The sequence below is a fragment of the Geotrypetes seraphini genome, chromosome 9 (genome assembly GCF_902459505.1).
Source record: "Geotrypetes seraphini chromosome 9, aGeoSer1.1, whole genome shotgun sequence".
NCBI classification, from domain to species: Eukaryota; Metazoa; Chordata; class Amphibia; order Gymnophiona; family Dermophiidae; genus Geotrypetes; species Geotrypetes seraphini.
The window spans coordinates 185264699-185286947 of NC_047092.1; the positions used below are offsets into that span (position 1 = coordinate 185264699).

A 22249-nucleotide genomic window follows, 5' to 3' on the forward strand; every position below is an offset into this window, starting at 1 on the left:
TGAAATGCTGAGAGATAAAGATTTAAAGAAATTAACCCAATGCAGTGACCACTTGTCAAAGGTGCACCTGATACTGGGGTGGTTTTATTAAGTTGCTTGCTTTAAGTGAAATAAGTGTACTCTTGTGGGTCTTTCCTGTGTGCTAAAAGCCATTTTTACTGTGGCTGTAAAATGCCCTATTTGATATTTTTTTGTATCAATGGCCATGCACTAATGTCGCCCTTATAAAATGACTATGTGAGCACTTAGGTCCTGGTGCTATAAAGGCCTAGGTGCTGGTGAGCATGGTTGTCAAGCACCTGTGAGAATCATTCTTAGGTAGCGGTAGGTGTTAAAACCTTAGTTGAACTGCCATTTAGGGCAGGGTTTTCTTGGCCCAGCCTAAGGTAGGCACCTACCAGACATCCGGGAAACCCCAGCCATGTCCTCTTTTTAAAGGACTGTCCAGGGGCCGGAAGGGATTCACAAAACTTGGCAGTTTGTCCTGGTTTTGGAAATCCCTGTCTGTAGGCCATTTGTGTATGCACGAACATCAAAGCGATGATATCATATACATGCATGGGACATCATTGGGTTGCTGGGGAAGGAGACAGGAGGTTCAAGTGGGGGTGAAATGAGACCATGCCCAAAATGCACCCCTAACCATGCCTACTTGCAGGTAGGCGCTTACTTAATTGGTTATAAGTGTGTTTTTAGGTATCAGCGCTGATTAAAGCTAATCTAGGTGCCTAACTTCTGATGCCACCCATTCTGTAGGGGACGTGGGCACGCTTAGCGCCCACCTTTTGAGGACATCACAGGACTCGAGCCCTAGGCAACAGTTGGCATGGCCTGGGCTGCTGGGCTCACACACACAGGGTTCCCATCTGGATCCAGAACACAAGAGGACGGATTGGCAGATCCGGCGGTTTGGCAGTAAAATCCGGATGGGTCAATCCGTCCTCCTGCTGGACGGTGTCCGTCCAAGGGGCGGGGCTTGCGCTGCTGCCCCCACCCTAGTAAAGCACAGGCTCCGCCCACAGCCGGAGGAGCTCGCGATCGGAACGCGCAAGACGTGCGCTCGACCCCCCTCCCCCTCCGTGTGCACACAGGCCGCCGCTGTGCCTTTAAGAAGCTGTCAGCGGCTGCACATGCGCAGTAGTGCGCTCCGGGGGGAGGGGAGCTCGCGACGCTGAGCTGAGACCGGGACACGGCGGAAGTGAAGGGAGCCGGCAGGTGAGCAGAGAGCGAAAATCTCCCTCCCCGGTGCATGCGCTGGCAGCCTCTATTCCACCCCCTCCCCTCTGTAGGGCAGATGTGCAGTGCTGCCTCTATTCCACCCCCTCCCCTCTGTAGGGCAGATGTGCAGTGCTGCCTCTATTCCACCCCCTCCCCACATAGGGCAGATGTGCAATGCTGCTTCTATCCTCCCCCTCTTCTGTAGGGCAGATGTGCTGTGCTGCCTCTGTTCCATCCCCTCCCTTCATAGGGCAGATGTGCAGTGCTTCCTCTATTCTCCCCCCCCCTTCTGTAGAGCAGATGTGCAATGCTGCCTCTATTCCACCCCTCCCCTTCTGTAGGGCAGATGTGCAGTGCTGCCTCTATTCCACCCCTCCCCTCTGTAGGGCATATGTGCAGTGCTGCCTCTATTCTCCCCCCCCCTTCTGTAGGGCAGATGTGCAGTGCTGCCTCTATTCCACCCCTCCCCTCTGTAGGGCAGATGTGCAGTGCTGCCTCTATTCCACCCCCTCCCCTCTGTGGGGCAGATGTGCAGTGCTGCCTCTCTCCTCCCCACCCCATTCTGTATGGCAGATGTGCAGTGCTGCCTCTATCCCCTCCCTTTCTGTTGGGCTTCTTGTCTCTTTCCCTCCGTTGCTTCTATTTTATTCCTTTAGCCATGGAGCTGATTTGCCTGTTGCCCACTGGCTGCTGAGTCCAGTTCAGTGGCAGGTGACAGTCTGGGATGGGTAGCGGCAGGAATCCTCATCCTGCCTTGTGATGTTCTAGTTCATTTGAACTTTCTATAGGGCTGATCAGTGTCTTGTGGATGGCAGGCTGCACCCTCCTTTCAGTCCTGAAAACAGAGGCTTTCTCCTCCAGATTGCCAGCTGAAATCTGCCTTAGGTTGTTGAGGATTTAAACAAATGTCCTTGTATGAGACGGATATGTAAAAGATGCACTTACGTATCTGGCTGTTTATTGCATTGCGAGTACAGAGGTCACAAGTCATTCTGGCTGATTCCTGACACTTTCTGCTCATCTTTTCAGTCCAGAGGCCTCGATGAACTAAGTGTTAAGTTTCGGTGCCCTTGTTAAAGAAACCTTTTACTCAGTTAATGGCATGGCTACCCTCTCAGCAAAAATAGTTCACACTGCTATCAGCAATCTGCAGAGCTTTGCTGCATCAGGAGAAAATCTCTCCCTTCCCGTTAGCGAGTGAGCGGGAATTGACTCGCACACTGACAGGAAGGGAAATGTTAAAAAGAAAACCTGCCGACTAAAATACTCCTTGGTGGTCCAAGAGGGCCCACAGCAAACGTCCAGAATCCATCCACTCACCCCCAAAAATAGTCCCTGGTGAACCAAGTGGACTCCTTTCTGGAATTCACCGACTCTCTCCCAAAACCCTTGTTTTGCTTCCAGATTATTAATAAATGATTAAACCCATCTCTGAACACTGACACCACTGTCTTCCAAAGTGGCAGTTTCCTAGTGCTGTGGTTTGGAAGATGATGGCACCAGTGGCAGCAGGGAATGGATTTTGCTCCTGTCTTCCAAAATTTGGTGGGGGGGGGGGGGGTTGGGGGGCAGGGCCTTACGTGGATCACTAGGGATCTTTGGTTATCTGAGGTAAACCATTACACTTTTGCTTCTGGCCACATTTTTAAGAACATAAGAGCCTTACTGGGCCAGACCAATGGTCCATCTAGCCCAGCAGCCCGTTCTCACAGTGGCCAATCCAGGTCCCTAGTACCTGTCCAAAACCCAAGGAGTAGCAAAATTCCATGCGGAATCCCCAGAGTAGCAAAATTCCATGCGGAATCCCCAGAGTAGCAACATTCCATGCGGAATCCCCAGAGCAGCAACATTCCATACCGAATCCCCAGAGTAGCAACATTCCATGCGGAATCCCCAAAGAGTAGCAACATTGCATTATCTCAGAGTAAGCAAGATTCCGGAACCCCAAAGAGTGCAACATTCCATGCAGAATCCCCAAAGAGTAGCAACATTCCATGCGGAATCCCCAGAGTAGCAACATTCCATGCGGAATCCCCAGAGCAGCAACATTCCATACGGAATCCCCAGAGCAGCAACATTCCATGCGGAATCCCCAGAGTAGCAACAATACATGCGGAATCCCCAAAGAGTAGCAACATTGCATTTTCTCAGAGTAAGCAAGATTCCGGAACCCCAAAGAGTGCAACATTCCATGCGGAATCTCAAAGAGTAGCAAGATTCCGGAATCCCCAGAGCAGCAACATTCCATACGGAATCCCCAGAGCAGCAACATTCCATGCGGAATCCCCAGAGCAGCAACATTCCATGCGGAATCCCCAGAGCAGCAACATTCCATGCGGAATCCCCAGAGCAGCAACATTCCATGCGGAATCCCCAGAGCAGCAACATTCCATACGGAATCCCCAGAGTAGCAACATTCCATGCGGAATCCCCAAAGAGTAGCAACATTGCATTTTCTCAGAGTAAGCAAGATTCCGGAACCCCAAAGAGTGCAACATTCCATGCGGAATCCCCAAAGAATAGCAACATTCCATGGTACTGATCCAGGGCAAGCAGTGGCTTCCCCCATGTCTTTCTCAATAACAGACTATGAACTTTTCCTCTAGGAAATTATCCAAACCTTTCTTAAAATCAGCTACGCTATCCAGCCCTAAAAATAAAGAATAAAAACCCGGGTTCGATTTTAGCACAGTGGTTTTATATTGGAAACAATATTTTAACCAGTGATTTGCATGCATTTACATTGTCAGCGCTCAAGAAATAACGAACAGTAGTGGTGGTGATGTTTTGTCTTGTGCTAATTGTGAGGTGGGGCTAGATGGGGAGAAGTGCATTCCTTAGAAATGATGTTGCCTTTTGATTTGCTAGTGTTACGATGCCTTTGGGACCCTCTGAAGTGGCAGAAAGAACGACATAAAGTGGGACTAATTCCGGAGCTGCAGAACATGCCACACGTCTCACCTCGACCTGAGCCAGTGAGTTTCTGAGTTTGTACCATCTCTCCACGCCTCCCTTTTTCCTAATGTATATGATGAATTATTATTCTTATCTTTTTTAAAATTTATATTTTATTACTTCTATACCACTTATATCTTAAGTGATTAATGGTCCAGTCCCTCGTCCTAGGTCTCCTTGACTACTGTAATTTTCTCTATCTCCCCTGATAAAACAACTACAAACAGTACAAAACACAGCCCTGAGACTAATCTATTCACTAAGAAAACACCACCACATCACCGAGGCCTACCGCGACTCACACTGGCTCCCAATTCAAGCAAGAATACTATTTAAATCCATAAATGGTGACAGCCCAGCCTACTTGAACAACCGCCTAATCCAAACCACCACAACCAGACTCAGGAGAACCCAGACACCATTCACATACCCTCCAATCAGAGACGCCAAATGGAAAAAACTGTACGATGGCCGTCTAGCCACACAGACCACCAACTCTTCAATCTACTAATCGCGACCCCAGACTACAAAACTTTCAGAAAAGAAATAAAAACCCTGCTATTCAAGAAATCCATGAAGACTAACTAAGACCGTATGAAACATTTCAATCCTCTGAAGCAACCCGCTCTACTCTGTAACACCTCTGGACATGTCCAGAAATCCTCTTCTGTAATCCACCTTGAACCGCAAGGTAATGGCGGAATAAAAATCACTCATGCAATGAAATTTCCCTCTCTGTCCCGGTGGGCTCAAACTCTGAGGGGATTAAGTGACTTGCCCAGGGTCACAAGAAGCAGTGAAGGATTTGAACCCACAGCCTCAGGGTGCTGAAGGCAGGAACTAGGGGTGTGCAGCCTGGAAATGTTCGTGCTTGAGTCCCGGAAAAAATTGGAATCCGCATAGAATTGTAGGATAGGCGGAATATAAATAATAAAAAAAAAAATTTGGCATTTTCTTTAAATTACAGGAGCAATGTCGTGAAGAATGCACATTATTAATAACAACAAACACCCCCCACCCCACCCCCACACAATTTCATGTTTTTTCCTGTTCTTTCTGTTTGATGATGACGGCCCCCCATCAGGAACTAGATGAGTATGCATTTATGCAATCTGTAGCTGTCCCTAGTACAGTAAGTTAAAGACACCATACAGGGTCTGCAGAAAACATGCTCCCTTTCCTGGAACTGGTGTAAATATTACACAGAGATGCCGAGAGAAGAGAAGTGATATTTTATGGTACAGAAGGGTTGCTTATGAATTTCTACAAATTGACACCTCTACTTCCCCGCTACATTTTCAGGACTTCATAAGGAATATGCGTGAGACTTATTTACATGCACTGCAAAGAGATCTCGCGAAAATTCCCAAAACCTGAGGACCAAATTTAGCCACCTGAATTCTTTTGGAATACCTTGATACGCTCAAGGCCAGACTCTCCAAAAGGCGCTTATATTGGCAGCCGCTCAAAAAAGCTGTGCCGATAGCATGTCCGTCGCGTAACAGCGCAGTTCGGAGGATCATTGCTACGTGAAAGGTAGGTGCCAGAAATGTAGGCAAGGTTCTTAAAGGCCTACAATAATTTTGAGCGCCTACCGTTCAGGAGAATCACGTCTAATGACACGTAAAGCAGTGGCCAGAGGCAAGGGTGTTGTTTTAATTGGCAGTTTCTGTGCCAATTGAACCAATTAGGTTAGGTGGTGGTAGGATGTTTAAAGCGCCATTTGGCGAATTTGGGCCGGTCTTTGGATCGAGATAGTAACTGCTTTTGTGTTTACTCTATAAATAAAGACACGGTTCTGCTCCGCAGGTTTGAAGTAGCTTCTGGCTGTTTGCAAAGAAAAAGAGAGAACAGTAAAAAGAGAAATAAAGCAGAAATCACCTGAACGTACTAAGACATAACAGCTAAAAGTCCCAAAATGCTGAGACCAATCTTCATCTCTATAGGGCCAAAGAAAAAAAGCAAAGCTTCACCTCCCTCATAAGAAAACCCCCCAACTTTTGTGGCCTATGAAAGGAACATCTTGTTGGGCAAACTCCTTTTGTCTTGTGGAGTCCAGACTCTCATGAATCAGGCAGAGATGGTGGGTGTCAGCTTTCTAAACCAGTAGCGGACATGAGAGGTCCATCTAGCCCAGAATCCTGCTTCCAACCGTGGCCAGTCCAGATCAGCAGTGACTTCCCTCAGGTTTGCTTTAATAATGGTTTAAGGACTTTTCTTCCAAGAATTTGTCCAATTTTTTTTAACTCAGCTACACTGATTTTACAACTTGCTCCAGCAATGAGTTCCAGAGCTTAGCTAATCACTGAACACTTTTTAGGAGCTAAAGGTAAATAAGCATCAGTCGAGTCTCTTTAATTTGAAAGGAAGCTCTGCAATGAGAGAGCATAGGATGAAGTTAAGAGGTGATGGGCTCCGGAGTAGTCTGAGGAAATACTTTTTTACAGGAAGGGTGGTAGATGCGTGGAATAGTCTCCCAGAGACTGTGTCTGAATTCAAGAGGGCCTGGGATAGGCACGTGGGATCTCTCGGAGAGAGAAAGAGATAATGATTACTGTGGATGGGCAGACTAGATGGGCCATTTGGCCTTTATCTGCCGTTGTGTTTCTGTGACTATTTTCTGCTCCCTTTTTATGTACATTTTGCCTTATTTTTTCTCATTTTTATATATTTTCTGCATTGTCCATTTTTGTTCTACTTGTTGCCTGCCCTCTCTCCAGCTTTCTTAGCAATTTCCCTGGTCCAGCTGGCCGCAGAGCAACATCTCCCCCTGGTCTTTGCTTGCATGCTCAATGTCTCCACCTCCCCTCCAGTCTGTGTTTGCACAGTAGGTGATCCTGGTTCATAGCAGCAGCCTTCCATCCCTGTATGCACCCGTAGTTTCATTGTTTATTTAAAATTTAATTACTCGCCTATTTTGAATTCGAGGCGATAGTACAATGATAAAAATGGGGAATATAAAAATTAGGACAGAGACATGTACAAACAGACTACAAAGACGAAACCCAAAAGACACAGGAGGGAAAGAGGAAGAATTCAAATAAGGTTAAGAAAATATAACCTTGATGGAAAAAAAAAACACAATGGGAATAGGGAAACGTATGTTATACTGTACCACTATTTCTCTTTGGCTTAGAAGCCAGTAACAGAAAATAAAGAGAGAGAGAGAGAAAGGAAAAAAAAGAGAAAAGAGAGAGATAAATGTTCAGGGCGATTTACAGCAGTATCCTCTGCTTGGGATGAAACATGGTGGTAGATAAAGGACAAATGGCCCATCCGCAGCATCCACTATCTCCTCCTCTTCCTATTGGCTAAAGCTCTTAACATTTGCATCTCCTCTTCCTATTGGCTAAGGCTCTTTACACCTGCAGTGTGATGTCATTGAACTTTATGGTTATAGAAACATGATGGCAGATAAAGGCCAAATGGCCCATCCAGTCTGCCCATCCGCAGTAACCATTATCTCTTTCTCTCTCCGAGAGATCCCAGGTGCCTATCCCAGGCCCTTTTGAATTCAAACACAGTCTCTGTTTCCACCACCTCTTCTGGGAGACTGTTCCAAGCATCTACACCCTTTCTGTATCAGACTCTAAATTCTAGGTGACCTGGCATCTGCCCTTTTGCAAATAATGCACCTTAGTACCCCCTCCCCATGTGAAGAAGGTCCAAAAGGCTGCTCACCATTCACATGTAAACAATTATTTTTGTTGGTGCAATAAAAGATATCATAATATGTAAAGCATCCTGGGTTTCTTCTGAGGTTTCATGTGGTGTGAGGGGGGGGAGGGAATGGGACTTGTGGACCAAGCTATCTGAACAACTGCCTAATCTGGAAAAACACATCCAGACCAAGGAGCGCTCAAGCACACTTTACCCACCCCCCAATCAAAGGCATGCAAAGCAAAAAAATATATGACCGTCTACTAGCCATCAGAGCAGCAAAAATAGACCATCACCTCTCAAATCTGCTGACCATGACGCCCAACTACAAAACATTCAGGAAAGAACTGTAAACCATACTATTCAAGAAATGTTGTCAAATGATCTAACCAAACCGTATTGACCATTCCCAGATCCCGACGCATACTATAGCTATCAACCTTATAATCTCCCTGGGAATGCCAAGGCTCATTTCTTGTTGTAAACCACCTAGGACTGAAAGGTATTGGCGGGATAGAAGACACCAATATATTGTAATATACCCATTCAAAGCGCTGGGAAGTGGAGGATTAAGTGACTTGCCCAGGGTCACAAGGAGCAGCTCCGGGATTCCGATCCCAGGACCTCTGAGTTCAGAGGCAGCAACTCAACCACTAGGCCACCTCTCACCTCCTGAATGCATTGTGAGTTTCTTGCCTTCTCTTACCCATGTGTAAGGTTAGTCGAGTGAAGTTATCACCCGCAGGCTGTCCTTCTGTTTGTATTTATTGAAAAACGAGAGTCCTCGGAAGTCAATGTTGATGTGCTCTGTTTGCCAATTCATGGCCAGAGAGAATGTGAGGCACTGGATGTCGCCTGTCTAGGGTGGTAGAGGGAAAATGAGGAAAATACCAGACTGACGTGGATAAAGACTGATACCGTAGAAGAGTTGGCAGCTGGGATTTATCTTTGCCAGTGTCATAGTATATGATGGCAGATTGACTCGTCCAGTTGGCTCAGTGCTGGTTGTCTACCTCTTTGGTTCTTGAGCGAGTACACATCCCTGTGGCCTAAACAAATATCCTCCCAACTGACCCAACCAGCTATGGCCCCCTTTCTTATCATCCTCCCCCCAAGCGTTTGGGAAATGTCAATAATGAAGTATTTTCTCATCCCTTGAGTTTCATCTTCTCTGAAAAATGGCTCCTTCTACTTACGGCTACTACTAATCATTTCTATAGACATACGAAACATCGATATGAGGTGGGTCATTATGATTTGCTCAATACAGCATCAGCACCTAGGGAGCTTGAGGTGGGGAGGTTGTGAGTTCAAACCCGCGCTACTCCTTGCAAGTCACTTAAACCCTCCATTGCCCGAGGTGCATTAGACAGATTGTGAGCCCAAAAGGACAGACAGGGGAAAATGCTTGAGAACCTGAATAGATTCTTATAAACCATTCTGAGCTCCCCTGGGAGAATGATATGGAAAATTGAATGAATAAATAAATAAATAACACAAGTATTTGTAATGAGCAACAGATGATGAGAATAAGGGCCGTAGATATTTTGGAATGAAATTGTCTGACTGGCAAAAGGGAAGATGCTCCGAATGTAAGATTTAAGCCCAAGAATCGCTTTTTTTCTGCGTTGGCCAGCGATCAGCCAATTAGTGGCATCTGTGCATGAAAAATCATTGAATTTCCTGGGGCGTAACTTTTCAGCTCGCAGCCCACCAACCCTCTCGGGGCCTTAAGTCAGCACAAGTGCAAAAACTGTTTTTCTAGGTAATTTAGTCGGCGGTTAAGCAGAAACCTCCACTGGCCGATTTCCTTCCTGGCTTCTGTTTCTTTGCTTTGCTGGGGAGAGCTCAGTCTATTCAAAACATTATGCCTAATCCTGGCCCGGCCTGGCCCACCCTGCCCACTGGCCCATTTTTCTATTTGCTCTCCAGTGTCCCCCAACTCCTGCCAAACAATTTTGTGTATTTATTGCACCCCCACCTAGAACTGTATATTCTCTGGGTAATGACTATTTTAAAGAAATAATCAAATAAAATTCAGGTTCTCAATCAGCCAGAAGGCTGAGCTGGGACAGGTTTCAGCTCAAAGAAGCCGAGAAGCATACGGAGGTTAACGGAGCTATTGCTCCGTCACCCTCTCTGGATCCAGTCCCTTCTCTTTTGCTCTGTGCTCCTGGCTGCTAAGCAGGTTATCTGAATCGAGTATTTTTGGCCTGTAACTACTCATCTCTCTCTCCTGTGTTTTGGTGTCAGGATGCCCAGATGGAATACCCAGAATGCACTGCTGTTCCAGGCCCTCTTGTTAAAGGATATTAAAAAAAACACTGCTGGCAAATGTAGGTTGTGGAGAAGCAGGTTGAGACGTGTCGGATGCTGGGCTGTGAGGGAAAAGGCGAACAGGAGCGTATTGCGTGACCTTCATGGTGGCTCGCTCTTTCTCCTTAGCTACAGGCCTTGACGTGTTTTGCTGGGAGAAGACTGATAAAACGAGAGTTATATTATAAAAAGTTTTCTTTTCACTGCTATAATCTGTGATCTTCATGGTGGCTTCTGTCTTTAAAGCAACGTGTTCAGGCAGCTCGGCTTTTAGAGACACAAAAGTTTGCGTAATTAACAAAATGCATGTAAGCTGAAATATAAAAGTTAATGTAATTTATCATTTACTGTCACTCTGCTTTGTATCTGTGAATCAGCATCGGGTCTGTATTCAGATATGTTTCTTACTGCACCAATATGGCCAGAATCTGTTCTTTCTAAACAGAGGGTAAGCTCTTTGGAGCAGGGACTGTCTTCTTTGTGGCTCTGAACAGCGCTGTGTCTGTCTGGTAGCGCTCTAGAAATCATTCCTAGTAGTAGTATGAAGAGTTTTAGTCTTTGGGAAGCAGAGCTGAGCTTGTGATGTCATAATGCCTCATTCCACCAATAAGAGCCAACCTCATCAGTGATGTCACAATGGCTTGATTGTCCTGAACTCCCATCTGCCCTCCAACCCAGCCAGCAGATTAACCCTTCCCCTTAGCTGTATCCATGACATCCTGTTTGTCTTGAAACCAAAGAGTCACAGATATGTTGAGGTGCGAGAAGGGCCTGTTGATCTTGTACCTCCCAGTCTTGTGAGACAGAACATAAGAATTGCCGCTGCTGGGTCAGACCAGTGGTCCATTCTGTCCAGCAGTCCGCTCCCACGGTGGCCCCTAGGTCAAAGACCAGGGCCCTAACCGAGACCAGCCCTACCTACGTACGTTCCGGTTCAGCAGGAACTTGTCCAACTTTGTCTTGAATCCCTGGAGGGTGTTTTCCCCTATAACAGCCTCTGGAAGAGCGTTCCAGTTTTCCACCACTCTCTGGGTGAAGAAGAACTTCCTTATGTTTGTACGGAATCTGTCCCCTTTTAACTTCAGAGAGTTCCCTCTCGTCCTCCCTACCTTGGAGCAAAATCAACAAGGTCTCTGAGAGAGAGAAGGGCAGAGTGTCTGAGGCCAGGTGAGAGAACTTGCCCATGGTGACCAATCAGATTTCATGTTTCATTTTCCCAGATAAAAGAAGAAATTGTATTGGTCAGTAATGGCAACTTTTGTGGAGAGGGTCCTTTTCTCTTATGTTCATTTTCACTCGGTTTGTAAGAACGGCACGCCACCTGTCAAAGGACCAGTTTATATGAGACGGAAATATACCAGATCGTGCATTGGTCTGTACACCAGCTGCATTGACCTATCTAGATTCTTGTAGACATGTATGTATTTAAGATTATGTATGCTGATTGTGAGCTATCTGCTTTGCTTAAGAATGGATTATAAGTGTTTTAATTAAATCAATCAATCAAATCTCTGCTGGTTGGAGCTGGGGGGGGGGTACTCTGTGGAAAATACTTTGATCTAGGGGGACTTGGCTTGAAGAAGTTGGCAAATGCTGATGTAAATAAACCACATTGATTGTAACCACAGAAAGTGGTACATCAAATCCCATCCCTTCTTAAGTACGTTTTGTTATCCTGGCAGGCCTCAATTGACCACTGCAATAGGATGCTATGCTTAATGGTCTGACTCGGTATGGCACATTCTTACTGGTTATTCACCATTCAAGCTCTTTAAGGAAATGACGACAGGGGAAGGGGGAACCTTATTTGACTCACATTGTAGCAGCCCACCCCTCTTCCCATGTTTTCCAGCTCTACTGTAGGAGCTGGTTGAAACGGCCCGTGGATCTTTAGAGGTGAGATCTTTTAGGACCCGACTCTCTTTCTCATAAGAATAGCCTTACTGGGTCAGACCAATGATCCATCAAGCCCAGAAGCCCGTTCTCACAGTGGCCAATCCAGGTCCCTAGAACCTGGTCAAAACCCAAGGAGTAGCAACATTCCGGAACCCCAAAGAGTGCAACATTCCATGCTACCGATCCAGGGCAAGCAGACTATGGACTTTTCCTCCATCCGCTTCTGGCAGAGGTCTTCAGGTAGATCATAGGATCTGACGAAGGAACAAACATTCTGCCCATGTGAATTAATGGCTGCACACTGGTTAAAACCTTCAGTGCAGTTCTGGAAATCACGAAGCTACTTTTACTCGGATCGTGGAGACCTTTTCAGTGAATACCAATTTCATTCTTCTTGCATTCTGGGATCCTGCCAGCTGCTTGGATCAGGGCTAGATGGACCTTTGGTCTGACCCAGTGGACCAACTCTACTGTTCTATGTAGTTTCCGCTTGGTGGTTGAGTAAGTTTGCAGACAAACGTAACCTGAAGAGTTTCTATGTGGGCCTAAAATTTTAAAAAAGCTGAAGTCACGATGCAATTGTTTGACCGAAATGAAGGTTTCTTGGAGTAGATTCATGTGCCTCCCCCACAGCAGCCTGCACAGCTGTTCCTGCTTGGCTGAAATCGCAGGGCCATTATTTTGGCTTAATTCTCGGGTCTCGCTGGGAGTGGGAGGCAGTGAAACCCTCTTCCTTCCTTCCCCTAATAATTTGGTGCCTGCGGACAGGATCATCCTCGCCAGCCAGACCTGTTAGAAGCTGTGGATCCTCGGTCGGTTCTGGTTCAACAGCGCCTCCTGGTGCCTGTATTCTGAGCTCCATAGTTGAGCTATAATTTTGGTGCCGGTGATCATTCAGATGCAGGGGGGGGGGGGCGATAAGGACGATATTAGACTTGGAAGGACTAATTTTGTTATAGACCATTAAGAGTGCATTAATGTGTCCAGTGCTAATCCAAATTTTAGTTTCTAAGTGTACCACCATGGAATGGTTGTGATGTGCCTTTTTATAACACAGTACACAACATAACATAACACTTTGTATTTATATATCGTAAAAGCCTTTCGGCTCTATGTGGTTTACAAAAGAGGCAAAAGCTGACCATTGTCACTGAGCTACAACATTTCTTGGTAGGGGGGATTACAAGGGGGATCCACTGGCTTTTAGTCCTTCTCTGGACTGCAGTAGTTCACTGGGGCTCACCTCTTTGTCGATTTGCCACACTTGCACATAAGTGTGTGCAGATGCATCTAGAGAGCGTCCGGCGTTCCTTTGACCGGTAGGCAAAGGAGAAGTGGGTGGATGGGAATTCCAACCTCTTCCTCCTGCTGCGTTGAGAAAGCTTGCTAAACTTTGTGGTTGTTTGTTTTTTTTTAACTTTTGTAGGTGCAGCTGGTGAAGTGGCTTGGCCTGCGATGACGAGGAGCAGATGTGTGATGCCGGGGACCTGAAGAAACGGCTGTGAGTCTTTCTTGTTGTCACTTTTTGGAGAGCCTTTAAAATAACCCTTTGTAACGTGCACTCACCCGGTTCCTGACTTCTTCTCCAGTGGATGGGAATTCCCTGGTTTACTGTGGTTTTCAAAGCCAGGTTTCAGCCTTCTCCATGGAATTGGTGGGTCCCTGTGGAACTCCTGTGATACTCGGGGGCTTCAGCAAAGGCACCCCGTCTCTAGTTCAACTCTCCCCCAACCCCCATCCTCTGACTGCATGTAGGGCCTTAAAGAAGAGTAGTTTATAGTTTATTTAGATTTCTTATATCGCTATCCTTAATTTGCACATCGCAGCGGTGTACGAATCTACGTTTTATATACCGTATCATCCCTGCAAAAGAGGGCTCGATGTGGTTTACATTAAAACTTTGCACAGTATATATATATGTGTGTGTGTGTGTGTATTTTATTACTTTAAATTATTATTATTCAGCGCACACAACACAATAAAAACTAGCAATTCAAGAAGAATTGGAAATATTAGGCTCAAACCATTTTAAATATCAGTCATAAATCCCACCCTACCAGTCTACCTCCCTCAGATGAATATGATTTAAAGAAATTACCTAAATTATATTTTAGATATTAATTACATAACTAATTACCCCTATTCATTTCCCCTCCCAGGACTGCAAAAAAAAAAAAAAGAAAAAGATTAAGGTCTTCCTAATAAAACACGACTGTGAGCAGTTGGGGGTCAAAGTTTCCCAAAATTGTTCCCAAGTAATAAGTAACATTCTACCTTGTTTCATGTCCCAATCAGAAACAGACGTAACATATGGGCTCGCCAATGACTATAAGTCGGCCCTTTAGTCCCTAACCCTAATCTGAAATAGCAGAAAAAACCCAAGCAAAATAAATAAGAACGTGTTTAAACTTTTTTGAAAGATTTGATGGGTAAAGAGTAAAGATGGAAGACTTGGCTCCTTGATTGAACACCTTTAAACGATAGAAAAGACGGCTTATAAGAAATAGAAAATCTACGGCCACTTTGTCGTGGCAGACCTAAAGGCAATGGTACAACTGGGTCACCTAATTGTCCATCAAATATTGAAAAAACTAGACAGACACTTTTGAACTTAACTGAATAAGAAGCCGATGTGGTGATCTCAAGACATAAAAATCAGCTGAGCTGCAGTATTTAGAGAATGACACGGGGTCCTTGCAAGAACTCAAATTCCTCCGTCCCCACGAATTGTGCCGCTGTCCCATTCCTGCAAGCTCTGCCTTAAATGCACAAACCTCCAACACTTATGATTTCAAAGGGTTTCAGGCTTGGGCAGATGAGGACGGAGCTTGCAGGAATGAGGCAGGGACAGGACTAGAACTCGCAGGGACGGGGACCAATTTGTCCCCATGTCATTCTCTAGCAGTATTCTGTTCAGTTAGAGACGTTTTAAATTACCTTTTAAATACTAATACTACAACAAACTGAATTACAATAGTCCAACTGAGCTAATGCAGATGACTGAACAATCTTGGCAAAATGATGTTGATGAAAGAGAGCTTGTATTGACTTCAGGTGACATTTTCTAGATTATTTATCTGTTGCCGAAAGGAAACGGCTTCTACATTCACACTCTAGTTAGGGGGGGTGGGAGAAAGCAGAAAAGGGAACTTGTAGGGTAAGGGGGGATGGCAGCAGGTGGCAGCAGCACAACCCTATTTCTATATCGTATGCGGGTTCAAAAGCTTCCCTAAATAACCAGGTTTTTAGCTGGGCCTTACATTTCTTAAAGAACAACTTGGCACTTATTGGAAGGGGTAGAGAGTTCTCAAAAATGAGGTGCTGTAAAGAGGGACGCACCACGCCAGCAGCAGCGCAACGCATGGGGCCATATTGCCAGCCTCCTGCTTTCTTATATGTGTGCAGCCGCTAGAGGAAAAGGATGCGATGTTGTTGCATGACCAGCCCAGAACCACAGGGAGAAGCTGAAAGATGGTGTCAGGAAGAGGGTTGCGATGGTGGCATTGGCATTCAGTGGAGATCATGCAGGCGGATTCTGAGAAGAAACATAGAAGATGACGGCAGAGAAGGGCCAGAGCCCATCAGGTCTGCCCACTCTACTGACCCACCCCCAAGTCTACTATCCTAGGGATCCCACTCCTGGTGACAGGTTCCCTTGGCTTAACCCTCTAAGGGATCCCACATGGACATCCCATTTGCTCTTAAATTCTTGCACGCTGTTTGCCTCGATCACCTGCACCGGGAGCTCGTTCCAAGGATCAACCACTCTCTCGGTGAAGAAATACTTTCTGGTGTCTGCAGCAGCCACTCTCTCCTCCTCTCCCTATTGGCTAAGGCTCTGAACATTTGCATCTCCTCTTCCTATAGGCTAAGGCTCTTTACACCTGCATTGTGATGTCATAGAACTTTCTCATTATAGAAACATAGAAACATGATGGCAGATAAAGGCCAAATGACCCATCATAGAAACATAGAAACATAGAAGATGACGGCAGAAAAGGGCTCCAGCCCATCAAGTCTGCCCACTCTGCTTACCCACCCCCTGTCTATGCCCTAATGACCCAATTTCCTTATCTTGACCCTCGTAGGGATCCCACATGGGTATCCCATTTATTCTTAAAGTCTGGCACGCTGTCTGCCTCCATCACCTGCACTGGAAGCTTGTTCCAATGATCAACCACTCTCTCGGTGAAGAAATACTTTCTGGTGTCTGCAGCAGCCACTCTCTCCTCCTCTCCCTATTGGCTAAGGCTCTTAACATTTGCATCTCCTCTTCCTATAGGCTAAGGCTCTTTACACCTGCATTGTGATGTCATAGAACTTTCTGATTATAGAAACATAGAAACATGATGGCAGATAAAGGCCAAATGACCCATCATAGAAACATAGAAGATGACGGCAGAAAAGGGCTACAGCCCATCAAGTCTGCCCACTCTACTGACCCACCTCCAAGTCTACTATCCTAGGGATCCCATTCCCGGTGACAGGTTCCCTTGGCTTAACCCTCTAAGGGATCCCACATGGGCATCCCATTTATTCTTAAAGTCTGGCACGCTGTTTGCCTCGATCACCTGCACCGGGAGCTCGTTCCAAGGATCAACCACTCTCTCGGTGAAGAAATATTTCCTGGTGTCGCCATGAAATTTCCCGCCCCTGAGTTTGAGCGGATGCCCTCTTGTGGCTGAGGGTCCTTTGAGAAAGCGAATCTCTTCTTCCATCTCGATACGGCCGGTGATATCCTTAAACGTCTCGATCATGTCTCCTCTCTCCCTACGTTCCTCGAGTGAGTAGAGCCGCAAAGTTTTCAGCCTTTCCTCGTACGTGAGATCCTTGAGCCACTAGTGGGCTGCAAATGTATGAGGGAGGTGATGGGAGGGAATGTCTAGGATGGGGGTATGCGGAGAAAGTGACCGGGGGAAGTGGGTTATAGAGATTGGGGAGCAGAATGTCCGGGAATGGTAGTGTGGAGAAAAAGTACTGGAAGGAGGCAGAAAAGGGTGTGGGAGGGTGCGTAATGGGCATGAGAGAAGAGGGCATGCTGTGAGGTATGACATTTTGCCCCGATTGGTTAAAAGCCTCTGTGTTAGCTTCACTGCGTGTGCGGTTAGCCCATCTTGAGCAGCGGTCTCCACAGACCTTGGTAAATGGTATGGAGTGCTGTGCCCGAGATGTTTGGCATTCTTCGTGTTTAGCATTCAGCAGTGAAGCTCGGAAATGCCCCAGGATGGATCCGGTTTAACGTTCTAACCTCGACATACTAGTTAAGGAATATAAAGTGCTGTTTTGTGTGTTCCCAGCCTGGGATGGGATGCAGCTGTGTTTTTCTTTCCTGTGTTTGAAGTCCGATTCGAGCAGCCTCGATTCTTCTGTCTTGGGCTTCGTGGCGTCCTGGGTTGGAGTTCTTCCTGTGACTTTCTACTGCTAAGAGCACTGTAGACCCTTTGGGGGGAGGGGGAGGAAACCCTCGATGATCCAAAATAAGTTTTAAAAAAAATTGTCAATGTGGTGCAGGAGCGCTGGGCTCTCCAAGACCAAGGCCGAAGGTTAGCGGGTGCTGGCAGTGTGTTTTTTTTTTTAATTTTAAGAAAATTAAGGTACTGGGAGGCGGGGGGGGGGGGTGGAAAGGGGTTTTCACCTTTCAGTTAGCTGCAGTGGGGGATAGGAAGCAAGGTCAGAAATATTCTGGATTGGTGTGATCTGAATGAAACTGAGAAATGTAACACTTGCCTGTCAAGTCAAAATAATTAGCACTATAGAATTAAACTGGGTTCGAGTAAAGGCTGAGCCAGTACACTTCTCCCTCCGTATTTGCGATTTGAGCATTCGCGGTTTCGATTATTTGCGTTTTTTAGCTTTCTGGCTCCCCTCCCCCCCCCCCCCAATGACGTCAGCTTGCATAGAGAAATCGCTGATTCCCGGCACTTTCTTCACCGTGTTTTGCCTCTCCTTCAGAAACAGACCAGGTCTCCCACCATGTTATTCGCGGTTTCACTATATTCACGATGGTTTTTAAGAGAAAACAGCAAATAACACATGAGAAAGTTATTCGGTTTTTCCGTATTCGCGGGTCTGTTAATCTCCTATCACAGCGAATACGAAGGGAGAAATCTAGTGGCCCCGATACAAACCTCCCTTGAAAATTTGGGGGTTCCGCTGGATTCACGGCCCAGGTCTCAGTGGTATGATTAGCACTTTGCAAGTTTCTGCACTTTGCGTGGTCTCCCAAGCCTCGATCGTTAGGACTGTAGATGGTCTCATGCTCTTTCCTTTGATTTCCCGTGAAATCTGTGAAGAAATTTTTATAAAACGGCAATCGGTTACTTAATAGATAAAGCAAAGAGACTTAAACCTTTTAGGACGATTTGGGTGGGTCTGATGAAAAAGCGAGAGCTGAACATCTGTCTCGTGTCTTCGTTTTTGTTCAGCCAAGTTCTTGGCTATCTGTATTGTTCATAATATATACTATGGTTTTCATTTTAAGTCTCTCGTTTGTGCTGATTTTATTCTACTTGAATTTGTATTCTGTTTTATTTGTCTTTACATTTTAAATGGTTTTGTTGTTGGATGAAAGGTGGTGAAAGTAATATATATATATTTAACCCTTTCAGGACCATAAGGATCGTAGGCCAATTTTTGTGGTTTTGACGACATTTTTATGGTAAAAAGGGCTTGCAGATGCCAAAAAATTGATTTTTTTTTATGAAATATCATTATTTTTTTTTTTTAAATCAAACTTCTGGCTTATGGACAGTGTGGCAAGTGAATCTTCTCGTCAATCTGGCAACGACGCTAATGAATGAATGTCGGAACCAGTTTGTTTACATAAAGGCAGTATCATATGGAATCCGTACATATCAAATTTAGAACTGTAGACTATCCCAATCAAAATTTATAGGATTTTAAAGTTATGGGACAAATATGTCCCTTGGTCCTGAAAGGGTTAAGGAACTGCTTGATTGGCGGAGGGTTACATTTTAGGGAAACATCAGATTATGCGGGATGCTGCTGATTGGATGGTGATGGGATTTGAAAGGCTGCTTGACTTACATTGCCGCCTTCCCATTAAAAGGTCTGAATTCAAAATCCTAGTATGAGTTTTCAGGCTACTCATTGGTAAAACTCGGAGACAAGCTAGAAACATTTGTGTTAGTTTTTTGGGCCTCAGGTAAACTCTGTGGTAGCTTCACTGACCAAGCTCTGCTGTATGCCCTGAAATTGGATTATCTGCTTGGCAGAGTCTGTTTCTTTGATCCTCTTGTGGGTCAGGTACATTAGATACTGTATATACTAAAATATAAGTCGATCCGAATATAAGTCGAGACCCCCTTTTCCCCCCAAAAGGAGGAAAAATGGTTGACTCGAATATAAGTCGGGCAGCTTACTAATTCAAGTGCCCTGTCTTGTCAAGCTCTGCACTCAGCACCCTACTCGAAAGGGTCCAGAGAAGAGCGACTAAAATGGTAAAGGGGCTGGAGGAGTTGCCGTACAGTGAGAGATTGGAGAAACTGGGCCTCTTCTCCCTTGAAAAGAGGAGACTGAGAGGGGACATGATCGAAACATTCAAAATACTGAAGGAAATAGACTTAATAGATAAAGACAGATTGCTCACCTTCTCCAAGGTAGGGAGAACGAGAGGGCAGTCGCTAAAGTTGAAAGGGGATAGATTCCCCCTCCTATCTAAATAACCGCTTAAACCAAATCTCCACCTCAAGACACAGAAGAACCTCGAACCCTTTCGCCTTCCCCCCACTCAAAGGCACACAACGCAAGAAAATGTTTGACAACCTTCTAGCAACACAAGCAGCAAAAATCAACCATTCCATCTCCAATCTTATGACAATATCAGACAACTTCAAAACATTCAGAAAAGAAATCAAAACCCTGCTTTTCAAAAAATTCATCCAAATATCTTAACCCCTCCTCTTTTACCTCCAGAAGATTCACCTACCTTCAGATAACCTTCCCCCAAATTACCCACCTTAACACCTTCCAATTAAACAAATACCATAAATAGATTGTAACCTACCCTCTCTAACTGCATTCCATATGTATTTTTCATACAGTTCTTCACTGTCAGTTTAATTTCCATCCTATAAGTTCACATAGAATTTTTCTTTTTTCAACCATCTTTATTTTCTCTTCTTTATTAATTTCCAGGTACTTTAGTTAGATTGTGAGCCTTCGGGACAGTAAGGGAATTTTTTAAGTACCTTCTTACTTCTCATTTATAATCTTAATGTATATTTTCTTCAAACCGCTTAGAACCTAACGGATGTAGCGGTATATAAGAAATAAATTACATTACATTCCAGACAAACGTAAGGAAGTTCTTCTCCACCCAGAGAGTGGTAGAAAACTGGAACACTCTTCCGGAGGCTGTTATAGGGGAAAACACCCTCCAGGGATTCAAGACAAAGTAGATAAAGACAGGTTGTTCACCCTCTCCAAGGTAGGGAGAATGAGAGGACACTCTCTGAAGTTAAAAGGGGACAGATTCCGTACAAACGTAAGGAAGTTCTTCTTCACCCAGAAAGTGGTGGAGAGCTGGAACGTTCTTCTGGAGGCTGTTATAGGGGAAAACACCCTCCAGGGATTCAAGACAAAGTAGATAAAGACAGGTTGTTCACCCTCTCCAAGGTAGGGAGAATGAGAGGACACTCTCTGAAGTTAAAAGGGGACAGATTCCGTACAAACGTAAGGAAGTTCTTCTTCACCCAGAAAGTGGTGGAGAGCTGGAACGTTCTTCCGGAGGCTGTTATAGAGGAAAACACCCTCCAGGGATTCAAGACAAAGTAGATAAAGACAGGTTGTTCACCCTCTCCAAGGTAGGGAGAATGAGAGGACACTCTCTGAAGTTAAAAGGGGACAGATTCCGTACAAACGTAAGGAAGTTCTTCTTTACCCAGAAAGTGGTGGAGAGCTGGAACGTTCTTCTGGAGGCTGTTATAGGGGAAAACACCCTCCAGGGATTCAAGACAAAGTAGATAAAGACAGGTTGTTCACCCTCTCCAAGGTAGGGAGAATGAGAGGACACTCTCTGAAGTTAAAAGGGGATAGATTCCGTACAAACATAAGGAAGTTCTTCTTCACCCAGAGAGTGGTGGAAAACTGGAATGCTCTTCCGTAGTCTGTCATAGAGGAAAACACCCTCCAGGGATTCAAGACAAAGTAGATAAAGACAGGTTGTTCACCCTCTCCAAGGTAGGGAGAATGAAGTTAAAAGGGTACAGATTCCGTACAAACGTAAGGAAGTTCTTCTTCACCCAGAAAGTGGTGGAGAGCTGGAACGTTCTTCCGGAGGCTGTTATAGAGGAAAACACCCTCCAGGGACTCAAGACAAAGTTGGGCAAGTTCCTGCAGAAGTTGTCAGTCGGACACATCCCAAGGTTTTACCTCTGGAACGTAAAAGCGCGATGCGTACTGCTCTCTTCTGCATGCTCGCTTGCCGTTTAGCAATGGAGAATGAGAATGCCCTCCAATTGCCATCTGACCGATCCGCATGCCCTGTTTGCATTTCCTTCAGCTCTGCCAAAGCTGGAATTACAGATACTGAAATTACAAGTTAATGCGTGTTGCTAGAACTTCAGGGAGGCTGCCCTGACTCTTTACTCTGTGATGTAAGGGACAATCCCTTTTTTTTGATGTTGGGATAGTACTGGGGGAGGGGATCTTGTATCTGGCTTTTTTGTTTTCTCTGTCGGCTGAAAGGGGTTTGTATCAGCACCTCTGAGTTCTGGTTTGAAGTTCTTTCATGGTCTTCGTTTGGAGAAGGCTGCATTTTCTGCTATAATCTTTGCTAAGTGGCCTCTTTAGGGTTTCACCCTTGTCTCTTGGGCATATCTCAGCTGCCTTCTAATGCTCTTCATCTCAGTGTATTTAATTTAAAAAAAAAAACCCTTCCCTTTTGAGTTATCTTCTTTCAAACTGTGTTTTGCTGTTTTCTTTCTCAATCGACTTTAGTTGTGGTATCTTCGGCAGAGCGTTTCCTGTAGTTAATTTCCTCTCTCCGTTCATGGTCACCTGGTGGAGTTTCTCTGCTCTCGCCCACACAGTGGGTTTATCGTTTGCATCTGGAGCTTGAGCAGGGTCACAGCTGGTGGACCCAGAACCGGTGCAAGGAGAGACCTTGAGCCATTTCTCTGAATTAATGCATCCTGCAGGCAGCCAGATCTGCAACAGACCTGCAATGCTGGGACGTGAAAGC

The 22249-nt window shown here is 45.4% G+C and overlaps 1 protein-coding gene across 6 annotated transcripts in view; it reads left to right on the forward strand.

Moving 5' to 3' along the window:
* Positions 1 to 1090: 1090 nt before the first annotated feature.
* TNK2 (tyrosine kinase non receptor 2) overlaps positions 1091 to 22249 on the forward strand; it is a 139136-nt gene continuing 117977 nt past the window's right edge. For 3 of the 6 annotated variants that reach the window (XM_033958342.1, XM_033958344.1, XM_033958343.1), the window contains exons 1-3: positions 1169 to 1215; positions 4087 to 4193; positions 13472 to 13546. Coding sequence is in view for 1 of the 6 variants with exons in the window: in XM_033958339.1 (XP_033814230.1) it covers positions 4164 to 4193 (30 nt within the window). In the remaining 5 variants the exon portion in view is untranslated. Of the gene's footprint in view, positions 1216 to 4086; positions 4194 to 13471; positions 13547 to 22249 lie in introns of all 6 variants that reach the window. The other 3 variants (XM_033958345.1, XM_033958347.1, XM_033958339.1) reach the window with 2 other exon arrangements.